Source organism: Oncorhynchus keta, chromosome 8 (assembly GCF_023373465.1).
Source record: "Oncorhynchus keta strain PuntledgeMale-10-30-2019 chromosome 8, Oket_V2, whole genome shotgun sequence".
Taxonomy (NCBI): Eukaryota; Metazoa; Chordata; class Actinopteri; order Salmoniformes; family Salmonidae; genus Oncorhynchus; species Oncorhynchus keta.
Window position 1 is genome coordinate 48,957,640 of NC_068428.1, and position 27,764 is coordinate 48,985,403.

The window sequence follows — 27,764 nt, forward strand, 5'->3', positions numbered from 1 at the left end:
CCATGTACCCACACCACTTCCTGCTGACTATAATGACTGGATAGCACCATGTACCCACACCACTTCCTGCTGACTATAATGACTGGATAGCACCATGTACCCACACCACTTCCTGCTGACTATAATGACTGGATAGCACCACGTACCCACACCACTTCCTGCTGACTATAATGACTGGATAGCACCATGTACCCACACCACTTCCTGCTGACTATAATGACTGGATAGCACCATGTACCCACACCACTTCCTGCTGACTATAATGACTGGATAGCACCATGTACCCACACCACTTCCTGCTGACTATAATGACTGGATAGCACCACGTACCCACACCACTTCATGCTGACTATAATGACTGGATAGCACCACGTACCCACACCACTTCATGCTGACTATAATGACTGGATAGCACCATGTACCCACACCACTTCCTGCTGACTGTAATGACTGGATAGCACCATGTACCCACACCACTTCCTGCGGACTATAATGACTGTCCTGGATAGCACCATGTACCCACACCACTTCCTGCTGACTATAATGACTGTACTGGATAGCACCATGTACCCACACCACTTCCTGTACTGTACTGGATAGCACCATGTACCCACACCACTTCCTGTACTGTACTGGATAGCACCATGTACCCACACCACTTCCTGTACTGGATAGCACCATGTACCCACACCACTTCCTGTACTGGATAGCACCATGTACCCACACCACTTCCTGTACTGGATAGCACCAACATACAGTACCAGTTAAACGTTTGGACACAACTACATGTTCCAGATTGACTGACCTTCATGTCTTAAAGTAATGATGGACTGACCTTCATGTCTTAAAGTAATGATTGACTGACCTTCATGTCTTAAAGTAATGATGGACTGACCTTCATGTCTTAAAGTAATGATGGACTGACCTTCATGTCTTAAAGTAATGATGGACTGACCTTCATGTCTTAAAGTAATGATGGACTGACCTTCATGTCTTAAAGTAATGATGGACTGACCTTCATGTCTTAAAGTAATGATGGACTGACCTTCATGTCTTAAAGTAATGATGGACTGACCTTCATGTCTTAAAGTAATGATGGACTGACCTTCATGTCTTAAAGTAATGATGGACTGACCTTCATGTCTTAAAGTAATGATGGACTGACCTTCATGTCTTAAAGTAATGATGGACTGACCTTCATGTCTTAAAGTAATGATGGACTGACCTTCATGTCTTAAAGTAATGATGGACTGACCTTCATGTCTTAAAGTAATGATGGACTGACCTTCATGTCTTAAAGTAATGATGGACTGACCTTCATGTCTTAAAGTAATGATGGACTGACCTTCATGTCTTAAAGTAATGATGGACTGACCTTCATGTCTTAAAGTAATGATGGACTGACCTTCATATCTTAAAGTAACGATGGACTGACCTTCATATCTTAAAGTAATGATGGACTGACCTTCATGTCTTAAAGTAATGATGGACTGACCTTCATGTCTTAAAGTAATGATGGACTGACCTTCATGCCTTAAAGTAATGATGGACTGACCTTCATGTCTTAAAGTAATGATGGACTGACCTTCATGTCTTAAAGTAATGATGGACTGACCTTCATGTCTTAAAGTAATGATGGACTGACCTTCATGTCTTAAAGTAATGATGGACTGACCTTCATGTCTTAAAGTAATGATGGACTGACCTTCATGTCTTAAAGTAATGATGGACTGACCTTCATGTCTTAAAGTAATGATGGACTGACCTTCATGTCTTAAAGTAATGATGGACTGTCCTTCATGTCTTAAAGTAACGATGGACTGACCTTCATGTCTTAAAGTAACGATGGACTGACGTTTCTCTTTGCTTATTTCAGCTGTTCTTGCCATAATATGGACTTGGTCTTTTACCAAATAGGGTTTTCTTCTGTACACCACCTCTACCTTGTCACAACACAACTGATTGGCTGGAACGCATTGAGAAGGAAATAAATTCCACCCCTGTTTAATTAAATGCATTCCAGGTGACTACCTCATGAAGCTGGTTGAGAAAATGCCAAGAGTGCAAAGCTGTCATCAAGGCAAAGGATGGCTACTTTGAAGAATCTCAAATATAAAATATATTTTGATTTGTTTAACATATTGTTGGTTACTACATGACTCCATATGTGTTATTTCATAGTTTTGATGTCTTCACTGTTATTCTACAACGTAGAAAATAGTAAAAATAAAGAAAAACCCTTGAATGAGTAGATGTGTCCAAACTGTTGACTGGTACTGTATATCACTGTTAGTTTATAAAACCACCGTTCAGTCCTGAGTCAGCGTATCAAGGTCCTGTTGACCAGCTGATTAGTAGAATGTGATGTGTTTCTAGTCTGGCCGGAACAAAAGCCTGCACACCTAGTAGCTCTCCCGGAGGACACTCTCAAACATTACAACCAAACAGTTCTAAAGATGCCCCTCCCCCTCCGTAGGTTCATCCTATCAGGTGACCTTGATGTTGATGACGCTCCGTACGAGGACTTCCTGTCTGCAGAGAAAGAGATGGAGTTAAAGAGAGAGAAGGAGAGCCGGAAGAGACAGGAGCTCCTGGCCAGGGTCGACTTCAACAGGTCAGAACACAGAACCAGTCAACCAGTCTGTCAGCCGGTCTGTCAGCCGGTCTGTCAGCCGGTCTGTCAGCCGGTCTGTCAGCCGGTCAGTCAGCCGGTCTGTCAACCGGTCTGTCAACCGGTCAGTCAGCCGGTCTGTCAACCGGTCAGTCAGCCGGTCTGTCAGCCGGTCTGTCAACCGGTCAGTCAGCCGGTCTGTCAACCGGTCAGTCAACCGGTCAGTCAACCGGTCAGTCAGCCGGTCTGTCAGCCGGTCTGTCAACCGGTCTGTCAGCCGGTCTGTCAGCCGGTCTGTCAGCCGGTCTGTCAACCAGTCAGTCAGCCGGTCAGTCAACCAGTCAGTCAGCGGTCTGTCAACCAGCCTGTCAGTAAACCAGTCAGTCAACCAGTCAGTCAACCAGTCAGTCAACCGGTCAGTCAGTCAGCCCAGTCAGCCAGCCGGTTGTCAACCAGTCAGTCAGCCGGTCAGTCAGTCGGGTTCGTCAACCAGTCAGTCAGCCGGGTCGTCAACCAGTTGTCAACCAGTCAGCCGTCAGCCAGTCAGCAGCCGGTCTGTCAACCAGTCAGTCCAGCCGGGTCAGCTGGTCTGTCAACCAGCCTGTCAGCCGTCAGTCAACCAGTCAGTCAGCCGGTCTGTCAACCAGGCAGTCAACCAGTCAGTCAGCCAGTCAGTCAGCCAGTCAACCGGGTTCGTCAACCGGTCTGTCAACCGTTGTCAGCCGGTCTGTCAGCCGGTCTTGTCAGCCGGTCTGTCAGCCGGTCTGTCAGCGGCCTGTCAGCCGCCTGTCAGCCGCCTGTCAGCCGGTCTGTCAGCCGGCCAGCCGGCCTTGTCAGCCGTTTGTCAGCCGTCTGTCAGCCGGTCTGTCAGCCGGTCAGTCAGCTGGTCAGCCGGTCAGCCAGCCGGGTCAGCCGGTCAGTCAGCCAGTCAGTCAGCCGGTTAGTCAGCCAGCCTGTCAGCCGGTCAGTCAACCAGTCAGTCAGCCGGCTGTCAACAGCCAGTCAGCCGGTCTGTCAACCAGTTGGTCAACCAGTCAGTCAGCCGGTCTGTCAGCCAGTCAGTCAGCCGGTCAACCAGTCAGCCAGCCAGTCAGTCAGCCGGTCTGTCAGCCAGTCAGTCAGCCGGTCTGTCAGCCAGTCAGTCAGCCAGTCAGTCAGCCGGTCTGTCAGCCAGGCAGTCAGCCGGTCTGTCAGCCAGTCAGTCAGCCGGTCTGTCAGCCAGTCAGTCAGCCGGTCTGTCAGCCAGTCAGTCAGCCGGTCTGTCAGCCAGCCAGTCAGCCGGTCTGTCAGCCAGTCAGCCAGTCAGTCAGCCGGTCTGTCAGCCAGTCAGCCAGTCAGTCAGCCGGTCTGTCAGCCAGGCAGTCAGCCGGTCTGTCAGCCAGTCAGTCAGCCGGTCTGTCAACCGTCAGTCAGCCGGTCTGTCAGCCAGTCAGTCAGCCGGTCTGCCAGTCAGCCGGTCAGTCAGCCGGTCAGTCAGCCAGTCAGTCAGCCGGTCTGTCAGCCGGTCTGTCAGCCAGGCAGTCAGCCGGTCTGTCAGCCAGGCAGTCAGCCGGTCTGTCAGCCAGGCAGTCAGCCGGTCTGTCAGCCAGGCAGTCAGCCGGTCTGTCAGCCAGGCAGTCAGCCGGTCTGTCAGCCAGGCAGTCAGCCGGTCTGTCAGCCAGGCAGTCAGCCGGTCTGTCAGCCAGGCAGTCAGCCAGGCAGTCAGCCGGTCTGTCAGCCAGGCAGTCAGCCGGTCTGTCAGCCAGCCAGTCAGCCGGTCTGTCAGCCAGCCAGTCAGTCAGCCGGCCAGTCGTTCAGGGTTCCATAGTTGTTTTAGTTCCTGTAGAACTATAATGACGGTCTGTACTGTGGTTAAATCGTGTTTTTCTACATCAGGAAACCTACTAATGACATGCTAATTAGGGCAGATATATTCAGTCAACGCCAGGACAACTCTACCAGTGTTGACCACGAGCAGTGCCGGCTGGCTGCTATACAGACCATTACGCCCTCATTTCCAGTTGGCTACTTTCCCACTTCAGTAAACTATGCTGCTTTTCGCTTGGTCGTAAAGTTTCTCGCCCTTTCCTGAACGACTCTTACTCGTCTTCTAGCGATCTATTGATCTATTGATCTGGAACAGGCACCGATCAGTGAGTCAATTTGTACGTCTCGTAAAATGTGTTTTACCGACGAGTCCATATCCCTTCCGCCTCTTGGTTTCCATTTCTGGTCTTTGGTGTTTTCATAAAGGGCTGTGGCTTACTGTGCTTGGGTTGACAAACGGTCAAGGTTCACTAGTTTATGAATGGTCTCTTGCCGTTCATAACTCATATGACATAGTTGTACAGTGCCTTCAGAAAGTTTTCAGACCCCTTAAACCACATTTTGTTTTGCCTTACACACACTACCCCCATAATGACAAAGTGAGAACAATTTACAAAAAAAAAATGTTTTTGGTGGGGGCTAATTTTAGATAGTTAAATACCTATCTCATAAGTATTCACAATACATTAGTCTTTTTTGGGTTAGTCTTTAAAAACTGTGCACACCTGGATTGTACAATATTTGCACATGTATTCTTTAAGCTCTGTTAAGTTGGTTGCTAGACAACCATTTTGAAGTAGTGTCATCAAACTTGTGTTTTAGGTTATTGTCCTGCTGAAAGGTGAATTTGTCTCCCAGTGTCTGGTGGAAAGCAGACAATCAGGTTTTCCTCTAGGACTTGGCCTGTGGTTAGTCCGATATCCTTTTTTTTATCCTGAAAAACTCCCCGTCCTTGCCGATGACAAGCATACCAATAACATGATGCAGCCACCACCATGCGTTCTATTCAGGACACATTATTTTGCAATTTTACATTATTCCTTTGTTTACAAACAGGATGCATGTTTTGGAATATATTTATTCTGTACATGCTTCCTTCTTTTCACTCTGTCCTTTAGGTTAGTATTGTAAGAGTCACTACAATGTTGTTGATCCATCCTCAGTTGTCTCCTATCACAGCCATCTAACTGTTAGACTGATGGTGCCGGTGTGTCAATAGACAAAGTAACATAATGGGAGCAAAAATCCCCAGCAAAATATGCCACTTTAAGCCTTCAGCGTCTGTGTTTGGGAGGTGGATGAGGAACAGCTGTGTTTGGGAGGTGGATGAGGTACAGCTGTGTTTGGGAGGTGGATGAGCCACAGCTGTGTTTGGGAGGTGGATGAGCTACAGCTGTGTTGGGAGGTGGATGAGCTACAGCTGTGTTTGGGAGGTGGATGAGCCACAGCTGTGTTTGGGAGGTGGATGAGCCACAGCTGTGTTTGGGAGGTGGATGAGCCACAGCTGTGTATGGGAGGTGGATGAGCCCAGCTGTGTTTGGGAGGTGGATGAGGAACAGCTGTGTTTGGGAGGTGGATGAGGAACAGCTGTGTTTGGGAGGTGGATGAGCCACAGCTGTGTTTGGGAGGTGGATGAGCCACAGCTGTGTTTGGGAGGTGGATGAGCCACAGCTGTGTTTGGGAGGTGGATGAGCCACAGCTGTGTTTGGGAGGTGGATGAGCCACAACTGTGTTTGGGAGGTGGATGAGCCACAGCTGTGTTTGGGAGGTGGATGAGCCACAGCTGTGTTTGGGAGGTGGATGAGCCACAGCTGTGTTTGGGAGGTGGATGAGCCACAGCTGTGTTTGGGAGGTGGATGAGCCACAGCTGTGTTTGGGAGGTGGATGAGCCACAGCTGTGTTTGGGAGGTGGATGAGCCACAGCTGTGTTTGGGAGGTGGATGAGGAACAGCTGTGTTTGGGAGGTGGATGAGGAACAGCTGTGTTTGGGAGGTGGATGAGGAACAGCTGTGTTTGGGAGGTGGATGAGGAACAGCTGTGTTTGGGAGGTGGATGAGGAACAGCTGTGTTTGGGAGATGGATGAGGAACAGCTGTGTTTGGGAGATGGATGAACTACAGCCGTGTTTGGGAGGTGGATGAGCCACAGCTGTGTTTGGGAGGTGGATGAGCTACAGCTGTGTTTGGGAGGTGGATGAGCTACAGCTGTGTTTGGGAGGTGGATGAGGAACAGCTGTGTTTGGGAGGTGGATGAGGAACAGCTGTGTTTGGGAGGTGGATGAGGAACAGCTGTGTTTGGGAGGTGGATGAGGAACAGCCGTGTTTGGGAGATGGATGAACTACAGCCGTGTTTGGGAGATGGATGAGCCACAGCCGTGTTTGGGAGGTGGATGAGCCACAGCTGTGTTTGGGAGGTGGATGAGCCACAGCTGTGTTTGGGAGGTGGATGAGCCACAGCTGTGTTTGGGAGGTGGATGAGCCACAGCTGTGTTTGGGAGGTGGATGAGCCACAGCTGTGTTTGGGAGGTGGATGAGGAACAGCTGTGTTTGGGAGGTGGATGAGGAACAGCTGTGTTTGGGAGGTGGATGAGCTACAGCTGTGTTTGGGAGATGGGTGAGCTACAGCTGTGTTTGGGAGGTGGGTGAGCCACAGCTGTGTTTGGGAGGTGGGTGAGCCACAGCTGTGTTTGGGAGGTGGATGAGCCACAGCTGTGTTTGGGAGGTGGATGAGCCACAGCTGTGTTTGGGAGGTGGATGAGCCACAGCTGTGTTTGGGAGGTGGATGAGCCACAGCTGTGTTTGGGAGGTGGATGAGCCACAGCTGTGTTTGGGAGGTGGATGAGCCACAGCTGTGTTTGGGAGGTGAATGAGCCACAGCTGTGTTTGGGAGGTGGATGAGCCACAGCTGTGTTTGGGAGGTGGATGAGCCACAGCTGTGTTGGGAGGTGGATGAGCCACAGCTGTCTCTCCCACTACATTTACCCCTCTCTCTCTACCACTACATTTACCCCTCTCTCTCTACCACTACATTTACCCTATCTCTCTCTACCACTACATTTACCCCTCTCTCTCTACATTTACCCCTCTCTCTCTCTACCACTACATTTACCCCTCTCTCTCTCCACTACATTTACCCTCTCTCTCTACCACTACATTTACCCTATCTCTCTCTACCGCTACCTCTCTCTCTCTCTACATTTACCTCTCTCTCTCTCTACCGCTACCTCTCTCTCTCTACCGCTTTACCTCTCTCTCTACATTTACCCCTCTCTCTCTACATTTACCCCTCTCTCTCTACATTTACCCCTCTCTCTCTCTACATTTACCCCTCTCTCTCTCTACATTTACCTCTCTCTCTCTCTACATTTACCCTCTCTCTCTACATTTACCTCTCTCTCTCTCTACATTTACCTCTCTCTCTCTCTACATTTACCTCTCTCTCTCTCTACATTTACCCCTCTCTCTCTCTCCTACTACCCCTCTCTCTCTCTACATTTACCCCTCTCTCTCTCTACATTTACCCCTCTCTCTCTCTCTACATTTACCTCTCTCTCTCTCTACATTTACCCCTCTCTCTCTCTCTACATTTACCCCTCTCTCTCTCTCTACATTTACCCCTCTCTCTCTCTCTACATTTACCCCTCTCTCTCTCTCTACATTTACCCCTCTCTCTCTCTCTACATTTACCCCTCTCTCTCTCTCTACATTTACCCCTCTCTCTCTCTACATTTACCCCTCTCTCTCTCTACATTTACCTCTCTCTCTCTCTCTACATTTACCCCTCTCTCTCTCTCTACATTTACCCCTCTCTCTCTCTACATTTACCCCTCTCTTTATACATTTACCCCCTCTCTCTTATACATTTACCCCGCTCTCTTTATACATTTACCCCTACTCTCTCTCTACATTTACCCCGCTCTCTCTCTACATTTACCCCTCTCTCTCTCTCTCTACATTTACCCCTCTCTCTCTCTCTACATTTACCCCTCTCTCTCTCTCTCTACATTTACCCCTCTCTCTCTACTTTTAACCCTCTCTCTCTACTTTAACCCTCTCTCTCTACTTTTAACCCTCTCTCTCTACTTTTAACCCTCTCTCTCTTTACTTTTAACCCTCTCTCTACTTTTAACCCTCTCTCTCTACTTTTACCCTCTCTCTCTCTCTACTTTTAACCTCTCTCTCTCTCTTTTAACCCTCTCTCTCTCTACTTTTAACCCTCTCTCTCTCTACTTTTAACCCTCTCTCTCTACATTTAACCCTCTCTCTCTCATTTAACCCTCTCTCTACATTTACCCCTCTCTCTCTCTACCGCTACCTCTCTCTCTCTACCGCTACCTCTCTCTCTACTACTACCTCTCTCTCTCTCTCTCTCTACATTTACCTCTCTCTCTCTCTACCGCTACCTCTCTCTCTCTCTACCGCTACCTCTCTCTCTCTCTCTCTACATTTACCTCTCTCTCTACCGCTACCTCTCTCTCTCTCTCTACGCTACCTCTCTCTCTCTACCGCTACCTCTCTCTCTCTACATTTACCCCTCTCTCTCTACATTTACACCTCTCTCTCTCTCTACATTTACCCCTCTCTCTCTACATTTACCCCTCTCTCTCTCTACATTTACCCCTCTCTCTCTCTCTCTCTCTCTACATTTACCCCTCTCTCTCTCTCTCTACATTTACCCCTCTCTCTCTCTACATTTACCCCTCTCTCTCTACATGTGTTGTGTTGCTCAGTCTCCCTGTGATACTGTAATATTTCCACAGAGATGAAGAAACAGCAGCCAGATCAGATTGTAGTAAGATGCTGATCTGACAGCTTTGAGACAAGCACACACACATTGTATTCGGGAAGCCAGTCTGCCTACATTAGACCGTGTCTGATGGGCCCTGGACCAAAATAGTGCACGGAATAGGGTACTAGGGATGTTGTGGTACTCTGGGCCTGTGTTATAAAGTGTTTTCCAATAGGAGTGCTGACCTAGGATACATTTTAATGGACGAGGTGGACGTTAACGCAACATCAGCACTTCTCCTCTGACGTGTCCCTCTGGTGTTTCCATCCAGGATTTACCTCAGTGATTTACCTCAGTGATTTACCTCAGTGATTTACCTCAGTGATTTACCTCAGTGATTTACCTCAGTGATTTACCTAAAAGGCTCAGAACTACACGGACTGGACTTCTCTTTCCATCTACGCGGACCGGCGCCCGTGTCTCACCGGGCCATGTCTCCGGAGGACCTATTCTCACTTGGGGTCAAAGCCAGGTCACTGGTACTTTTCATAACAATGGTTACCTGTGAACGTCAACACCTTCTCACATAGCAACTGTCTGGCTTGTTGATTCTGCTCTTTTCCAGTCATCACTGTCAGCCCCAGCTATCACCATTCCCCCAGTACAATATAAGGGTGTATACGCTAGTGCAGCGCTGGTGTCTGTGTGGAGCTGGTGTCTGTGTGGCGCTGGTGTCTGAGTGGACAGGCGGCCCTGGCGTTAGCCGTGGACAGATCTCTGAGCAGTGTAGCTGTGGTCGGTATCTTGAGGTCACCACCCTCTGATCCTGTGTGATTTTATGCATCAAGTTCTCACTACAGTGATGACGACGTGTGTTTCATCTCTCTGGTTCATTTGTGATTTCTATCCAGTGCCCGCTGCTTTGTTGATTTGTGTTCCTCACTTGGCCATTACAGAGGTACTGAGTCTCTACCGCTACCTCTCTCTCTCTACCGCTACCTCTCTCTCTCTACCGCTACCTCTCTCTCTCTCTACCGCTACCTCTCTCTCTCTACCGCTACCTCTCCCTCTCTACCGCTACCTCTCTCTCTCTACCGCTACCTCTCTCTCTCTACCGCTCTCCTCTCTCTCTCTACATTACCTCTCTCTCTCTACCGCTACCTCTCTACCGCTACCTCTCTCTCTCTCCGCTACCTCTCTCTCTCTACCGCTACCTCTCTCTCTCTCTACCGCTACCTCTCTCTCTCTACCGCTACCTCTCTCTCTCTACCGCTACCTCTCTCTCTCTACCGCTACCTCTCTCTCTCTACCGCTACCTCTCTACCGCTACCTCTCTCTCTCTACCGCTACCTCTCTCTCTCTCTACCGCTACCTCTCTCTCTCTCTACCGCTACCTCTCTCCTCTCTACCGCTACCTCTCTCTCTCTACCGCTACCTCTCTCTCTCTACCGCTACCTCTCTCTCTCTACCGCTACCTCTCTCTCTCTCTCTCTCTCTCTCTCTACCTCTCTACCGCTACCTCTCTCTCTCTACCGCTACCTCTCTCTCTCTCCGCTCCTCTCTCTCTACATTTACGCTCCTCTCTCTCTCTACCGCTACCTCTCTCTCTCTACCGCTACCTCTCTACCGCTACCTCTCTCCTCTCTCTACCGCTACCTCTCTCTCTCTACCGCTACCTCTCTCTCTCTACCGCTACCTCTCTCTCTCTCTCCGCTACCTCTATCCCTCTCTCTACCGCTACCTCGCTCTCTCTACCGCTACCTCTCTCTCTCTACGCTACCTCTCTCTCTCTACCGCTACCTCTCTCTCTCTACCTCTACCTCTCTCTCTCTACTCTACCTCTATCCCTCTCTACCGCTACCTCGCTCTCTCTACCGCTTTACTCTCTCTACCGCTACCTCTCTCTCTCTACCGCTACCTCTCTCTCTCTACATTTACCCTCTCTCTCTACATTTACCCTCTCTCTCTACATTTACCCCTCTCTCTCTCTCTCTCTCTCTACATTTACCCCTCTCTCTCTCTCTCTACATTTACCCCTCTCTCTCTCTACATTTACCCCTCTCTCTCTACATGTGTTGTGTTGCTCAGTCTCCCTGTGATACTGTAATATTTCCACAGAGATGAAGAAACAGCAGCCAGATCAGATTGTAGTAAGATGCTGATCTGACAGCTTTGAGACAAGCACACACACATTGTATTCGGGAAGCCAGTCTGCCTACATTAGACCGTGTCTGATGGGCCCTGGACCAAAATAGGGTACTAGGGATGTTGTGGTACTCTGGGCCTGTGTTATAAAGTGTTTTCCAATAGGAGTGCTGACCTAGGATACATTTTAATGGACGAGGTGGACGTTAACGCAACATCAGCACTTCTCCTCTGACGTGTCCCTCTGGTGTTTCCATCCAGGATTTACCTCAGTGATTTACCTCAGTGATTTACCTAAAAGGCTCAGAACTACACGGACTGGACTTCTCTTTCCATCTACGCGGACCGGCGCCCGTGTCTCACCGGGCCATGTCTCCGGAGGACCTATTCTCACTTGGGGTCAAAGCCAGGTCACTGGTACTTTTCATAACAATGGTTACCTGTGAAAGTCAACACCTTCTCACATAGCAACTGTCTGGCTTGTTGATTCTGCTCTTTCCAGTCATCACTGTCAGCCCCAGCTATCACCATTCCCCCATTACAATATAAGGGTGTATACGCTAGTGCAGCGCTGGTGTCTGTGTGGAGCTGGTGTCTGTGTGGCGCTGGTGTCTGAGTGGACAGGCGGCCCTGGCGTTAGCCGTGGACAGATCTCTGAGCAGTGTAGCTGTGGTCGGTATCTTGAGATCACCAGTCCGGGTTCACCCTCTGATCCTGTGTGATTTTATGCATCAAGTTCTCACTACAGTGATGACGACGTGTGTTTCATCTCTCTGGTTCATTTGTGATTTCTATCCAGTGCCCGCTGCTTTGTTGATTTGTGTTCCTCACTGGCCATTACAGAGGTACTGAGTCTCTACCGCTGGTCTCTCTCTACCGTGGTGCCTCTCTCTCTCTCTACCGCTACCTCTCTCTCTCTACCGCTACCTCTCTACCGCTGGTGTCTCTCTCTCTGCGGTACCTGGTGTCTGCTACCCTCTCTACCGGTGCTCTGTCTGTGTCTACCGCTGGTCTCTCTCTCTGGTGTCTCTCTCTCTCTCGCTCTCTCTACCGCTACCTCTCTACCGCTGGTGTCTCTCTGTGCTACCTCTCTCTCTCTGGTGTCTCTCTGGCTACCTCTCTGTCTCTGTGGACCGCTACCTCTCTCTGTGTGGTGCTGGTGTCTCTCTCTACCGCTACCTCTGGTCTCTACCGTGGAGCTGGTGTACCTGTCTACCGGAGCTCTCTCTCTCTACCGCTACCTCTCTCTCTCTACCGCTACCTCTCTCTGGTGTCTGTGTCTCCTCTCTACCGCTGTCTCTCCCTGGTCTGGTACCTCTGTGGTGCTGGTGTCTGTGTGGTGCTGGTGTCTGTGTGGACCTCTCTGCTGGTGTCCTCTCTCCTCTCTACCGCTACCTCTCTCTCTCTACCGCTACCTCTCTCTCTCTACCGCTACCTCTCTCTCTCTACCGCTACCTCTCTCTCTCTACCGCTACTGTCTCTCTCTACCGCTACCTCTCTACCGCTACCTCTCTCTCTGGTGCCGGTGTCTCTCTCTCTCTACCGCTACCTCTCTCTCTCTACCGCTACCTCTCTCTGGACCGCTGGTCTATCCCTCTCTACCGCTACCTCGTCTCTCCGCTACCTCTCTCTCTCTCTACCGCTACCTCTCTCTCCGCTACCTCTCTCTCTCTACCGCTACCTCTCTCTCTCTACCGCTACCTCTCTCTCTCTACCGCTACCTCTTGCTACCACTTGGCCTTTACAGAGGTACTGAGTCTCTACCGCTACCTCTCTCTCTCTACCGCTACCTCTCTCTCTACCTCTGCCTCTCTCTCTCTACCGCTACCTCTCTCTGTCTGGTGCTACCTCTCTCTCTCTACCGGCGCCTGTCTCTTTACCTCTCTCTCTACCGCCTCTCTCTCTCTGTGGACGCTCTCTCTCTCTCTACCGCTACCTCTCTCTCTCTCTACGCTGGTCTCTCTCTCCGCTACCTCTCTCTCGCTGGTCTCTACCGTCTCTCTCTCTACCGCTACCTCTCTGTCTACCGCTACCTCTCTCTACTACCTCTCTCTGGTGTCTCTCTCTCTGTCTCTCTACCGGCGGCCTGGTGTCTCTGTGCTACCTCTCTCTCTCTCTGGTGTCCTCTCTCTCTCTCTACCGCTACCTCTCTCTCTCTACCGCTACCTGGTCTCTCTCTACCGCTACCTCTCTCTCTCTCTACCGCTACCTCTCTCTCTGTGGTCTGGTGTCTCTCTCTCTCTACCGCTACCTCTCTCTCTCTCCGTGTGGACCTCTCTCTCTCTCTACCGCTGGTGTCTCTCTGGTGCCTCTGTCTGTCTGGACCGCTACCTCTCTCTCTCTACCGCTACCTCTTGCTACCACTTGGCCTTTACAGAGGTACTGAGTCTCTGCTCATGTGTAATTGACTACTTAGTCAATGCTTACTTACATACTTACTTACGACTTTCTGTCCAATTATTCCCTAGACGGACCGACGATTTCAACAAAGAGACGACAAAGTCATACAATCGTTAATATATTAACTCAATCGGCGTATAAAACTCAGAAACGTCCCTTTTTCAGGACCCTGTCTTTCAAAGATGATTAGTAAAAATCCAAATAACTTCACAGATCTTCATTGTAAAGGGTTTAAACACTGTTTCCCTGCTTGTTCAATGAACCATAAACAATTAATGAACATGCACCTGTGGAACGGTCGTTAAGAAACTAACAGTTTAGACGGTAGGCAATTAAGCTCACAGTTATGAACACTTAGGACACTAAAGAGGCCTTTCTACTGACTCTGAAAAACACCAAAAGAAAGATGCCCAGGGTCTCTGTTCATCTGCGTGAACGTGCATGAGGACTGCAGATGTGGCCAGGGCAATAAATTATAATATCTGTACTGTGAGACGCCTACAAGACAAGGGAGACAGGGAGACAGGACGGACAGCTGATCGTCCTCGCAGTGGCAGACCACGTGTAACAACACCTGCACAGGATCGGTAGATCCAAACATCACACCTGCGGGACAGGTACAGGATGGCAACAACAACTGCCCGAGTTACACCAGGTATGTACAATCCCTCCATCAGTGCTCAGACTGTCCTCAATAGGCTGAGAGAGGATGGACTGAGGGCTTGTAGGCCTGTTGTAAAGGCAGATCCTCACCAGACATCACCGGCAACCACGTCGCCTATGGGCACAAACCCACTGTTGCTGGACCAGACAGGACTGGCAAAAAGTGTTCTTTACATACGAGCCGTGGTTTTGTCTCACCAGGGGTGATGGTCGGATTCGCGCTTATCGTTGAAGGAATGATCGTTACACTGAGGCCTGTACTCTGGCGCGGAATCGATTTGGAGGTGGAGGGTCCATCGTGATCTGGTGCGGTGTGTCACACATCGGACTGAGCTTATTGTCATTGCAGGCAATCTCAACGCTGTGCGTTACAGGGAAGTGGTTCCCTTCCTGCAGGCTCATCCTGACATGACCCTCCAGCATGACAATGCCACCAGCCATTCTCTGCGTGATTTCCTGCAAGACAGGAATGTCGGTGTTCTGCCATGGCCAGCGAAGAGCCCGGATCTCAAACTCATTGAGCACCTCTGGGACCTGTTGGATCGGAGGGTGAGGGCTAGGGCCATTCCCCCCAGAGATGTCTGGGACCTGTTGGATCGGAGGGTGAGGGCTAGGGCCATTTCCCCCAGAGATGTCTGGGACCTGTTGGATCGGAGGGTGAGGGCTAGGGCCATTCCCACGAGAAGTGTTTGGGAACTTGCAGGTGCCTTGGTGGAAGAGTGGGGAAACATCTCACAGCAAGAACTGGTAAATCTGGTGCAGTCTACGAGGAGGAGATGCACTGCAGTACTTAATGCAGCTGGTGGCCACATCAGATATTGACTGTTACTTTTGATTTTGACCTCCCTCTTTGTTCACGTGCAAAGTATTAGCATTTCTATGGGCGTAGTTTTCAGCTGTGTAGTGAAGTCCTTTTGTCTTTTCTCCCGCTCTTTCTTACATGCTCCTCCCTTTCCATCATATTAGTGTAGTCCACTAGGGACTTTTTATTTGCAGTATGTAGTAATCAATGTGTAACCTATTCTATTTGTGTATGTAATAATGTGTGGTTAGTTAGTTAGTAAATGTATAATTAAGCCGATGTGCATATCGCTGATTCATCATTTATACATATATCGAACTGTTTTGCGACTGATAGAAGAACAATTAATGAATGACTGAAATGTGATTTATGTCTTTAGAGTTCAGTCAGAAAACGGCTACTCACGAAGCAAACTTTTTCCGGGGTCTCCCCAAAATTGCAGATGAGTCAGTTGTTACACGTGAAATTTAATCATCGTGATAATTAAACGGTTAATCGATTTGATTAAAAAAAACATCGTCATCACATTTCTGACACGACTTCGTCAATGATTACTACTTAGTCAATGCTTACTACTCAGTCAGTGCTTACTACTCAGTCAGTGCTTACTACTCAATCAGTGCTTACTACTCAGTCAGTGCTTACTGTTTACTCAGTGCTTACTACTCAGTCAGTGCTTACTGTTTACTCAATCAGTGCTTACTACTCAGTCAGTGCTTACTACTCAGTCAGTGCCTACTACTCAGTCAGTGCTTACTACTCAGTGCTTACTACTCAGTCAGTGCTTACTACTCAGTCAGTGCTTACTACTCAGTCAGTGCTTACTACTCAATCAGTGCTTACTACTCAGTCAGTGCTTACTACTCAGTCAGTGCTTACTACTCAGTCAGTGCTTACTACTCAGTCAGTGCTTACTACTCAGTCAGTGCTTACTACTCAGTCAGTGCTTACTACTCAGTCAGTGCTTACTACTCAGTCAGTGCTTACTACTCAGTCAGTGCTTACTACTCAGTCAGTGCTTACTACTCAGTCAGTGCTTACTACTCAATGCTTACTACTCAGTCAATGATTACTACTCAATGCTTACTACTCAGTCAGTGCTTACTACTCAGTCAGTGCTTACTACTCAATCAGTGCTTACTACTCAGTCAATGCTTACTACTCAGTCAATGCTTACTACTCAGTCAGTGCTTACTACTCAGTCAGTGCTTACTACTCAATGCTTACTACTCAGTCAATGCTTACTACTCAGTCAATGCTTACTACTCAATGCTTACTACTCAGTCAGTGCTTACTACTCAGTCAGTGATTACTACTCAGTCAGTGCTTACTACTCAATGCTTACTACTCAGTCAGTGCTTACTACTCAGTCAGTGCTTACTACTCAATGCTTACTACTCAGTCAATGCTTACTACTCAGTCAATGCTTACTACTCAATGCTTACTACTCAGTCAGTGCTTACTACTCAGTCAATGCTTACTACTCAATGCTTACTACTCAATGCTTACTACTCAGTCAGTGCGTACTACTCAGTCAGTGCGTACTACTCAGTCAGTGCGTACTACTCAGTCAGTGCTTACTACTCAGTCAGTGCTTACTACTCAGTCAGTGCTTACTACTCAATCAGTGCTTACTACTCAATCAGTGCTTACTACTCAGTCAGTGCTTACTACTCAATGCTTACTACTCAGTCAGTGCTTACTACTCAGTGCTTACTACTCAGTGCTTACTACTCAGTGCTTACTACTCAGTGCTTACTACTCAGTCAGTGCTTACTACTCAATGCTTACTACTCAATGCTTACTACTCAATGCTTACTACTCAATGGTTACTACTCAATGCTTACTACTCAATGCTTACTACTCAATGATTACTACTCAATGATTTCTACTCAATGATTTCTACTCAATGATTTCTACTCAATGATTTCTACTCAGTCAATGCTTACTGTTTAGTCAATGCTTACTACTCAATGCTTACCACTCAATGCTTACTACTCAGTCAATGCTTACTACTCAATGCTTACTACTCAGTCAATGCTTACTACTCAATGCTTACTACTCAGTCAATGCTTACTACTCAATGCTTACTACTCAGTCAATGCTTACTACTCAATGCTTACTACTCAGTCAATGATTACTACTCAATGCTTACTACTCAATGCTTACTACTCAATGCTTACTACTCAATGCTTACTACTCAATGCTTACTACTCAGTCAATGCTTACTACTCAGTCAATGCTTACTACTCAATGCTTACTACTCAATGCTTACTACTCAATGATTACTACTCAATGCTTACTACTCAATGATTACTACTCAGTCACTGCTAGCGACAACGCTAACTGCTCTGTCGACGGTACAGAACTAGTATGAAAGCTGGAAACTGTCCAACCCCTGGTGTTTACTACTCAGTCGGTGCTAACGACTCTGTCCAACCCCTGGTGTTTACTACTCAGTCGGTACTAACGACTCTGTCCAACCTGGTGTTTACTACTCAGTCGGTGCTAACGACTCTGTCCAACCCCTGGTGTTTACTACTCAGTCGGTACTAACGACTCTGTCCAACCTGGTGTTTACTACTCAGTCGGTGCTAACGACTCTGTCCAACCCCTGGTGTTTACTACTCAGTCGGTGCTAACGACTATGTCCAACCCTGGTGTTTACTACTCAGTCGGTGCTAACGACTCTGTCCAACCCCTGGTGTTTACTACTCAGTCGGTGCTAACGACTCTGTCCAACCCCTGGTGTTTACTACTCAGTCGGTGCTAACGACTCTGTCCAACCCCTGGTGTTTACTACTCAGTCGGTGCTAACGACTCTGTCCAACCCCTGGTGTTTACTACTCAGTCGGTGCTAACGACTCTGTCCAACCCCTGGTGTTTACTACTCAGTCGGTACTAACGACTCTGTCCAACCTGGTGTTTACTACTCAGTCGGTGCTAACGACTCTGTCCAACCCCTGGTGTTTACTACTCAGTCGGTACTAACGACTCTGTCCAACCTGGTGTTTACTACTCAGTCGGTACTAACGACTCTGTCCAACCTGGTGTTTACTACTCAGTCGGTGCTAACGACTCTGTCCAACCTGGTGTTTACTACTCAGTCGGTGCTAACGACTCTGTCCAACCCCTGGTGTTTACTACTCAGTCGGTACTAACGACTCTGTCCAACCCCTGGTGTTTACTACTCAGTCGGTGCTAACGACTCTGTCCAACCTGGTGTTTACTACTCAGTCGGTGCTAACGACTCTGTCCAACCCCTGGTGTTTACTACTCAGTCGGTGCTAACGACTCTGTCCAACCCCTGGTGTTTACTACTCAGTCGGTGCTAACGACTCTGTCCAACCCCTGGTGTTTACTACTCAGTCGGTGCTAACGACTCTGTCCAACCCCTGGTGTTTACTACTCAGTCGGTGCTAACGACTCTGTCCAACCCCTGGTGTTTACTACTCAGTCGGTGCTAACGACTCTGTCCAACCCCTGGTGTTTACTACTCAGTCGGTACTAACGACTCTGTCCAACCCCTGGTGTTTACTACTCAGTCGGTGCTAACGACTCTGTCCAACCCCTGGTGTTTACTACTCAGTCGGTGCTAACGACTCTGTCCAACCCCTGGTGTTTACTACTCAGTCGGTACTAACGACTCTGTCCAACCTGGTGTTTACTACTCAGTCGGTACTAACGACTCTGTCCAACCTGGTGTTTACTACTCAGTCGGTACTAACGACTCTGTCCAACCTGGTGTTTACTACTCAGTCGGTACTAACGACTCTGTCCAACCTGGTGTTTACTACTCAGTCGGTACTAACGACTCTGTCCAACCTGGTGTTTACTACTCAGTCGGTACTAACGACTCTGTCCAACCCCTGGTGTTTACTACACTCATGACCAGTGTTTTGTTTTACCCTACAATGTTTGAGTTTCCGGGGTCATGAGTGGTTGACTTCCGGTCAGAATGAAATGCTTACTACTGTGTTTTTAATGTGGTCTCCGTGGTCATCGTGGTTGTTTTGCGGTCCTGCAGGTTGACCCTGGAGCAGAAGGAGTTGGGTCGGAGCAGACTGAAGCTGCTGTGTTACCTGGACCGCCTGGCCACCTACGAGGTAAGACCGCAAACTACAGCTCTTCTCTGGTCCTGAAAAGTTGTTCTGAAATGGACCTGAGACTTTCCTCCATGGACCCGAATAAATAACGTTTTAAAATATGGAGACCAGGTCCCGACTGGACCCGGAGACGACCAGACCCGCTCGGGTCCGATACGAGTGGGGGAAGCAACAGAACATATATTTATGCATGAACCAAGGGAGAGAGGAATGGGGCTGGCAGGAGGAGGGGCCTGCTGTGTGGGAGAGAGGAATGGGGCTGGTAGGAGGAGGGGCCTGCTGTGTGGGAGAGAGGAATGGGGCTGGTAGGAGGAGGGGCCTGCTGTGTGGGAGAGAGGAATGGGGCTGGTAGGAGGAGGGGCCTGCTGTGTGGGAGAGAGGAATGGGGCTGGTAGGAGGGGCCTGCTGTGTGGGAGAGAGGAATGGGGCTGGCAGGAGGAGGGGCCTGCTGTGTGGGAGAGAGGAATGGGGCTGGCAGGAGGAGGGGCCTGCTGTGTGGGAGAGAGGAATGGGGCTGGTAGGAGGAGGGGCCTGCTGTGTGGGGAGAGAGGAATGGGGCTGGTAGGAGGAGGGGCCTGCTGTGTGGGAGAGAGGAATGGGGCTGGTAGGAGGAGGGGCCTGCTGTGTGGGAGAGAGGAATGGGGCTGGCAGGAGGAGGGGCCTGCTGTGTGGGAGAGAGGAATGGGGCTGGCAGGAGGAGGGGCCTGCTGTGTGGGAGAGAGGAATGGGGCTGGCAGGAGGAGGGGCCTGCTGTGTGGGAGAGAGGAATGGGGCTGGTAGGAGGGGCATGCTGTGGGGATTGGAATGGGGCTGGCAGGAGGGGCATGCTGTGTGGGAGAGAGGAATGGGGCTGGTAGGAGGGGCATGCTGTGTGGGATTGGAATGGGGCTGGCAGGAGGGGCATGCTGTGTGGGAGAGAGGAATGGGGCTGGTTGGAGGAGGGGCCTGCTGTGTGGGAGAGAGGAATGGGGCTGGCAGGAGGGGCCTGCTGTGTGGGAGAGAGGAATGGGGCTGGCAGGAGGGGCATGCTGTGTGGGAGAGAGGAATGGGGCTGGTAGGAGGGGCATGCTTTGTGGGAGAGAGGAATGGGGCTGGCAGGATGAGGGGCCTGCTGTGTGTTTGACTTGTGTGTGGCTGAGTGGAGGAGCGACACTGTAGTTACCTGTACTGAACCTCGAGAGTAGTGGTTCCCAAACATTTTATAGTACCGTACCCCTTCAAACATTCAACCTCTGAGGTTCAGCTGTACCCCCTCTAGCACCAGGGTCAGCTGTACCCCCTCTAGCACCAGGGTCAGCTGTACCCCCTCTAGCACCAGGGTCAGTGTACCCCCTCTAGCACCAGGGTCAGTGTACCCCCTCTAGCACCAGGGTCAGCTGTACCCCCTCTAGCACCAGGGTCAGCTGTACCCCCTCTAGCACCAGGGTCAGCTGTACCCCCTCTAGCACCAGGGTCAGCTGTACCCCCTCTAGCACCAGGGTCAGCTGTACCCCTCTAGCACCAGGGTCAGCTGTACCCCTCTAGCAACAGGGTCAGCTGTACCCCTCTAGCAACAGGGTCAGCTGTACCCCTCTAGCACCAGGGTCAGCTGTACCCCCTCTAGCACCAGGGTCAGCTGTACCCCTCTAGCACCAGGGTCAGCGTACCCCTCTAGCACCAGGGTCAGCCGTACCCCCTCTAGCACCAGGGTCAGCCGTACCCCCTCTAACACCAGGGTCAGCGGTACCCCCTCTAGCAGCAGGGTCAGCTGTACCCCTCTAGCAGCAGGGTCATCTGTACCCCCTCTAGCAGCAGGGTCAGCTGTACCCCTCTAGCACCAGGGTCAGCTGTACCCCTCTAGCACCAGGGTCAGCTGTACCCCCTCTAGCACCAGGGTCAGTGTACCCCTCTAGCACCAGGGTCAGCTGTACCCCTCTAGCACCAGGGTCAGTGTACCCCCTCTAGCACCAGGGTCAGTGTACCCCCTCTAGCACCAGGGTCAGCTGTACCCCTCTAGCACCAGGGTCAGCCGTACCCCCTCTAGCACCAGGGTCAGCCGTACCCCTCTAGCACCAAGGTCAGCTGTACCCCTCTAGCACCAGGGTCAGCTGTACCCCCTCTAGCACCAGGGTCAGCTGTACCCCTCTAGCACCAGGGTCAGCTGTACCCCTCTAGCACCAGGGTCAGCCGTACCCCTCTAGCACCAGGGTCAGCTGTACCCCTCTAGCACCAGGGTCAGCTGTACCCCTCTAGCACCAGGGTCAGCTGTACCCCTCTAGCAGCAGGGTCAGCTGTACCCCCTCTAGCACCAGGGTCAGTGTACCCTCTAGCACCAGGGTCAGCTGTACCCCCTCTAGCACCAGGGTCAGTGTACCCCCTCTAGCACCAGGGTCAGCGTACCCCTCTAGCACCAGGGTCAGCTGTACCCCTCTAGCACCAGGGTCAGCTGTACCCCCTCTAGCACCAGGGTCAGCTGTACCCCTCTAGCACCAGGGTCAGCGTACCCCTCTAGCACCAGGGTCATCTGTACCCCTCTAACACCAGGGTCAGCTGTACCCCTCTAGCAACAGGGTCAGCTGTACCCCTCTAGCAACAGGGTCAGCTGTACCCCTCTAGCACCAGGGTCAGCTGGTTGTCATGTTTAGAGAGGGCAGAGAATCAACTCTCACATCGGTTCCTGTATTTAGTTGTCATGTTTAGAGAGGGCAGAGAATCCACTCTCACATCGGTTCCTGTATTTAGTTGTCATGTTTAGAGAGGGCAGAGAATCAACTCTCACATCGGTTCCTGTATTTAGTTGTCATGTTTAGAGAGGGCAGAGAATCAACTCTCACATCGGTTCCTGTATTTAGTTGTCATGTTTAGAGAGGGCAGAGAATCAACTCTCACATCGGTTCCTGTATTTAGTTGTCATGTTTAGAGAGGGCAGAGAATCAACTCTCACATCGGTTCCTGTATTTAGTTGTCATGTTTAGAGAGGGCAGAGAATCAACTCTCACAGTCTGAGCCTGTATTTAGTTGTCATGTTTAGAGAGGGCAGAGAATCAACTCTCACATCGGTTCCTGTATTTAGTTGTCATGTTTAGAGAGGGCAGAGAATCAACTCTCACAGTCTGAGCCTGTATTTAGTTGTCATGTTTAGAGAGGGCAGAGAATCAACTCTCACATCGGTTCCTGTATTTATATAATAATATAATATATGCCATTTAGCTGACGCCTTTATCCAAAGCGACTTACAGTCATGTGTGCATACATTCTACGTATGGGTGGTCCTGGGAATCGAACCCACTACCCTGGCGTTACAAGCGCCATGCTCTACCAACTGAGCCACAGAAGGACCACATTTAGTTGTCATGTTTAGTCAGGGCAGAGAATCAACTCTCACATCGGTTCCTGTATTTAGTTGTCATGTTTAGAGAGGGCAGAGAATCAACTCTCCCATCGGTTCCTGTATTTAGTTGTCATGTTTAGAGAGGGCAGAGAATCAACTCTCACATCAGTTCCTGTATTTAGTTGTCATGTTTAGAGAGGGCAGAGAATCAACTCTCACATCGGTTCCTGTATTTAGTTGTCATGTTTAGAGAGGGCAGAGAATCAACTCTCCCATCGGTTCCTGTATTTAGTTGTCATGTTTAGAGAGGGCAGAGAATCAACTCTCCCATCAGTTCCTGTATTTAGTTGTCATGTTTAGAGAGGGCAGAGAATCAACTCTTACAGTCTGAGCCTGTATTTAGTTGTCATGTTTAGAGAGGGCAGAGAATCAACTCTCACATCGGTTCCTGTATTTAGTTGTCATGTTTAGAGAGGGCAGAGAATCAACTCTCACATCGGTTCCTGTATTTAGTTGTCATGTTTAGAGAGGGCAGAGAATCAACTCTCACATCGGTTCCTGTATTTAGTTGTCATGTTTAGAGAGGGCAGAGAATCAACTCTCACATCGGTTCCTGTATTTAGTTGTCATGTTTAGAGAGGGCAGAGAATCAACTCTCACATCGGTTCCTGTATTTAGTTGTCATGTTTAGAGAGGGCAGAGAATCAACTCTCCCATTGGTTCCTGTATTTAGTTGTCATGTTTAGAGAGGGCAGAGAATCAACTCTCCCATCGGTTCCTGTATTTAGTTGTCATGTTTAGAGAGGGCAGAGAATCAACTCTCACATCAGTTCCTGTATTTAGTTGTCATGTTTAGAGAGGGCAGAGAATCAACTCTCACATCGGTTCCTGTATTTAGTTGTCATGTTTAGAGAGGGCAGAGAATCAACTCTCCCATCGGTTCCTGTATTTAGTTGTCATGTTTAGAGAGGGCAGAGAATCAACTCTCACATCGGTTCCTGTATTTAGTTGTCATGTTTAGAGAGGGCAGAGAATCAACTCTCACATCGGTTCCTGTATTTAGTTGTCATGTTTAGAGAGGGCAGAGAATCAACTCTCACAGTCTGAGCCTGTATTTAGTTGTCATGTTTAGAGAGGGCAGAGAATCAACTCTCACATCGGTTCCTGTATTTAGTTGTCATGTTTAGAGAGGGCAGAGAATCAACTCTCACAGTCTGAGCCTGTATTTAGTTGTCATGTTTAGAGAGGGCAGAGAATCAACTCTCACATCGGTTCCTGTATTTAGTTGTCATGTTTAGAGAGGGCAGAGAATCCACTCTTACAGTCTGAGCCTGTATTTAGTTGTCATGTTTAGAGAGGGCAGAGAATCAACTCTCACATCGGTTCCTGTATTTAGTTGTCATGTTTAGAGAGGGCAGAGAATCCACTCTCACATCGGTTCCTGTATTTAGTTGTCATGTTTAGAGAGGGCAGAGAATCAACTCTCCCATCAGTTCCTGTATTTAGTTGTCATGTTTAGAGAGGGCAGAGAATCAACTCTCCCATCAGTTCCTGTATTTAGTTGTCATGTTTAGAGAGGGCAGAGAATCAACTCTCCCATTGGTTCCTGTATTTAGTTGTCATGTTTAGAGAGGGCAGAGAATCAACTCTCCCATTGGTTCCTGTATTTAGTTGTCATGTTTAGAGAGGGCAGAGAATCAACTCTCCCATTGGTTCCTGTATTTAGTTGTCATGTTTAGAGAGGGCAGAGAATCAACTCTCACATCGGTTCCTGTATTTAGTTGTCATGTTTAGAGAGGGCAGAGAATCAACTCTCCCATCAGTTCCTGTATTTAGTTGTCATGTTTAGAGAGGGCAGAGAATCAACTCTCACATCGGTTCCTGTATTTAGTTGTCATGTTTAGAGAGGGCAGAGAATCAACTCTCCCATCGGTTCCTGTATTTAGTTGTCATGTTTAGAGAGGGCAGAGAATCAACTCTCCCATCGGTTCCTGTATTTAGTTGTCATGTTTAGAGAGGGCAGAGAATCAACTCTCACAGTCTGAGCCTGTATTTAGTTGTCATGTTTAGAGAGGGCAGAGAATCAACTCTCACATCGGTTCCTGTATTTAGTTGTCATGTTTAGAGAGGGCAGAGAATCCACTCTCACATCGGTTCCTGTATTTAGTTGTCATGTTTAGAGAGGGCAGAGAATCAACTCTCCCATTGGTTCCTGTATTTAGTTGTCATGTTTAGAGAGGGCAGAGAATCAACTCTCCCATTGGTTCCTGTATTTAGTTGTCATGTTTAGAGAGGGCAGAGAATCAACTCTCACATCGGTTCCTGTATTTAGTTGTCATGTTTAGAGAGGGCAGAGAATCAACTCTCACATCGGTTCCTGTATTTAGTTGTCATGTTTAGAGAGGGCAGAGAATCAACTCTCACATCGGTTCCTGTATTTAGTTGTCATGTTTAGAGAGGGCAGAGAATCAACTCTCACATCGGTTCCTGTATTTAGTTGTCATGTTTAGAGAGGGCAGAGAATCAACTCTCACATCGGTTCCTGTATTTAGTTGTCATGTTTAGAGAGGGCAGAGAATCAACTCTCCCATCGGTTCCTGTATTTAGTTGTCATGTTTAGAGAGGGCAGAGAATCAACTCTCCCATCGGTTCCTGTATTTAGTTGTCATGTTTAGAGAGGGCAGAGAATCAACTCTCACATCGGTTCCTGTATTTAGTTGTCATGTTTAGAGAGGGCAGAGAATCAACTCTCACATCGGTTCCTGTATTTAGTTGTCATGTTTAGAGAGGGCAGAGAATCAACTCTCACATCGGTTCCTGTATTTAGTTGTCATGTTTAGAGAGGGCAGAGAATCAACTCTCCCATCGGTTCCTGTATTTAGTTGTCATGTTTAGAGAGGGCAGAGAATCAACTCTCACAGTCTGAGCCTGTATTTAGTTGTCATGTTTAGAGAGGGCAGAGAATCAACTCTCACATCGGTTCCTGTATTTAGTTGTCATGTTTAGAGAGGGCAGAGAATCAACTCTCCCATCGGTTCCTGTATTTAGTTGTCATGTTTAGAGAGGGCAGAGAATCAACTCTCACAGTCTGAGCCTGTATTTAGTTGTCATGTTTAGAGAGGGCAGAGAATCAACTCTCCCATCGGTTCCTGTATTTAGTTGTCATGTTTAGAGAGGGCAGAGAATCAACTCTCACATCTGTTCCTGTATTTAGTTGTCATGTTTAGAGAGGGCAGAGAATCAACTCTCACATCGGTTCCTGTATTTAGTTGTCATGTTTAGAGAGGGCAGAGAATCAACTCTCACATCGGTTCCTGTATTTAGTTGTCATGTTTAGAGAGGGCAGAGAATCAACTCTCACATCGGTTCCTGTATTTAGTTGTCATGTTTAGAGAGGGCAGAGAATCAACTCTCACATCGGTTCCTGTATTTAGTTGTCATGTTTAGAGAGGGCAGAGAATCAACTCTCACAGTCTGAGCCTGTATTTAGTTGTCATGTTTAGAGAGGGCAGAGAATCAACTCTCACATCAGTTCCTGTATTTAGTTGTCATGTTTAGAGAGGGCAGAGAATCAACTCTCACATCGGTTCCTGTATTTAGTTGTCATGTTTAGAGAGGGCAGAGAATCAACTCTCACATCGGTTCCTGTATTTAGTTGTCATGTTTAGTCAGGGCAGAGAATCAACTCTCACATCGGTTCCTGTATTTAGTTGTCATGTTTAGTCAGGGCAGAGAATCAACTCTCACATCGGTTCCTGTATTTAGTTGTCATGTTTAGTCAGGGCAGAGAATCAACTCTCACATCGGTTCCTGTATTTAGTTGTCATGTTTAGAGAGGGCAGAGAATCAACTCTCACATCGGTTCCTGTATTTAGTTGTCATGTTTAGAGAGGGCAGAGAATCAACTCTCACAGTCTGAGCCTGTATTTAGTTGTCATGTTTAGAGAGGGCAGAGAATCAACTCTCACATCGGTTCCTGTATTTAGTTGTCATGTTTAGAGAGGGCAGAGAATCAACTCTCACAGTCTGAGCCTGTATTTAGTTGTCATGTTTAGAGAGGGCAGAGAATCAACTCTCACATCGGTTCCTGTATTTAGTTGTCATGTTTAGAGAGGGCAGAGAATCAACTCTCACATCGGTTCCTGTATTTAGTTGTCATGTTTAGAGAGGGCAGAGAATCAACTCTCCCATTGGTTCCTGTATTTAGTTGTCATGTTTAGAGAGGGCAGAGAATCAACTCTCCCATCGGTTCCTGTATTTAGTTGTCATGTTTAGAGAGGGCAGAGAATCAACTCTCACAGTCTGATCCTGTATTTAGTTGTCATGTTTAGAGAGGGCAGAGAATCCACTCTCACATCGGTTCCTGTATTTAGTTGTCATGTTTAGAGAGGGCAGAGAATCAACTCTCACATCGGTTCCTGTATTTAGTTGTCATGTTTAGAGAGGGCAGAGAATCAACTCTCACAGTCTGAGCCTGTATTTAGTTGTCATGTTTAGAGAGGGCAGAGAATCAACTCTCACATCGGTTCCTGTATTTAGTTGTCATGTTTAGAGAGGGCAGAGAATCAACTCTCACATCAGTTCCTGTATTTAGTTGTCATGTTTAGAGAGGGCAGAGAATCAACTCTCACATCAGTTCCTGTATTTAGTTGTCATGTTTAGAGAGGGCAGAGAATCAACTCTCACATCGGTTCCTGTATTTAGTTGTCATGTTTAGAGAGGGCAGAGAATCAACTCTCACATCGGTTCCTGTATTTAGTTGTCATGTTTAGAGAGGGCAGAGAATCAACTCTCACATCGGTTCCTGTATTTAGTTGTCATGTTTAGAGAGGGCAGAGAATCAACTCTCACATCGGTTCCTGTATTTAGTTGTCATGTTTAGAGAGGGCAGAGAATCAACTCTCACAGTCTGAGCCTGTATTTAGTTGTCATGTTTAGAGAGGGCAGAGAATCAACTCTCACATCAGTTCCTGTATTTAGTTGTCATGTTTAGAGAGGGCAGAGAATCAACTCTCACATCAGTTCCTGTATTTAGTTGTCATGTTTAGAGAGGGCAGAGAATCAACTCTCACATCGGTTCCTGTATTTAGTTGTCATGTTTAGAGAGGGCAGAGAATCAACTCTCACAGTCTGAGCCTGTATTTAGTTGTCATGTTTAGAGAGGGCAGAGAATCAACTCTCACATCGGTTCCTG

General features: G+C 48.5%; 1 protein-coding gene across 2 annotated transcripts in view; it reads left to right on the forward strand.

The window, feature by feature from the left end:
• The window catches only part of nbas (NBAS subunit of NRZ tethering complex), a 384,598-nt gene that overhangs the window by 65,790 nt on the left and 291,044 nt on the right, over positions 1-27,764 (forward strand). For both annotated transcript variants that reach the window (XM_052524617.1, XM_052524618.1), the window contains exons 18-19: positions 2,477-2,614; positions 19,182-19,260. In XM_052524617.1, coding sequence (XP_052380577.1) covers positions 2,477-2,614; positions 19,182-19,260 — 217 coding nt within the window. The remainder of the gene's footprint in view (positions 1-2,476; positions 2,615-19,181; positions 19,261-27,764) is intronic.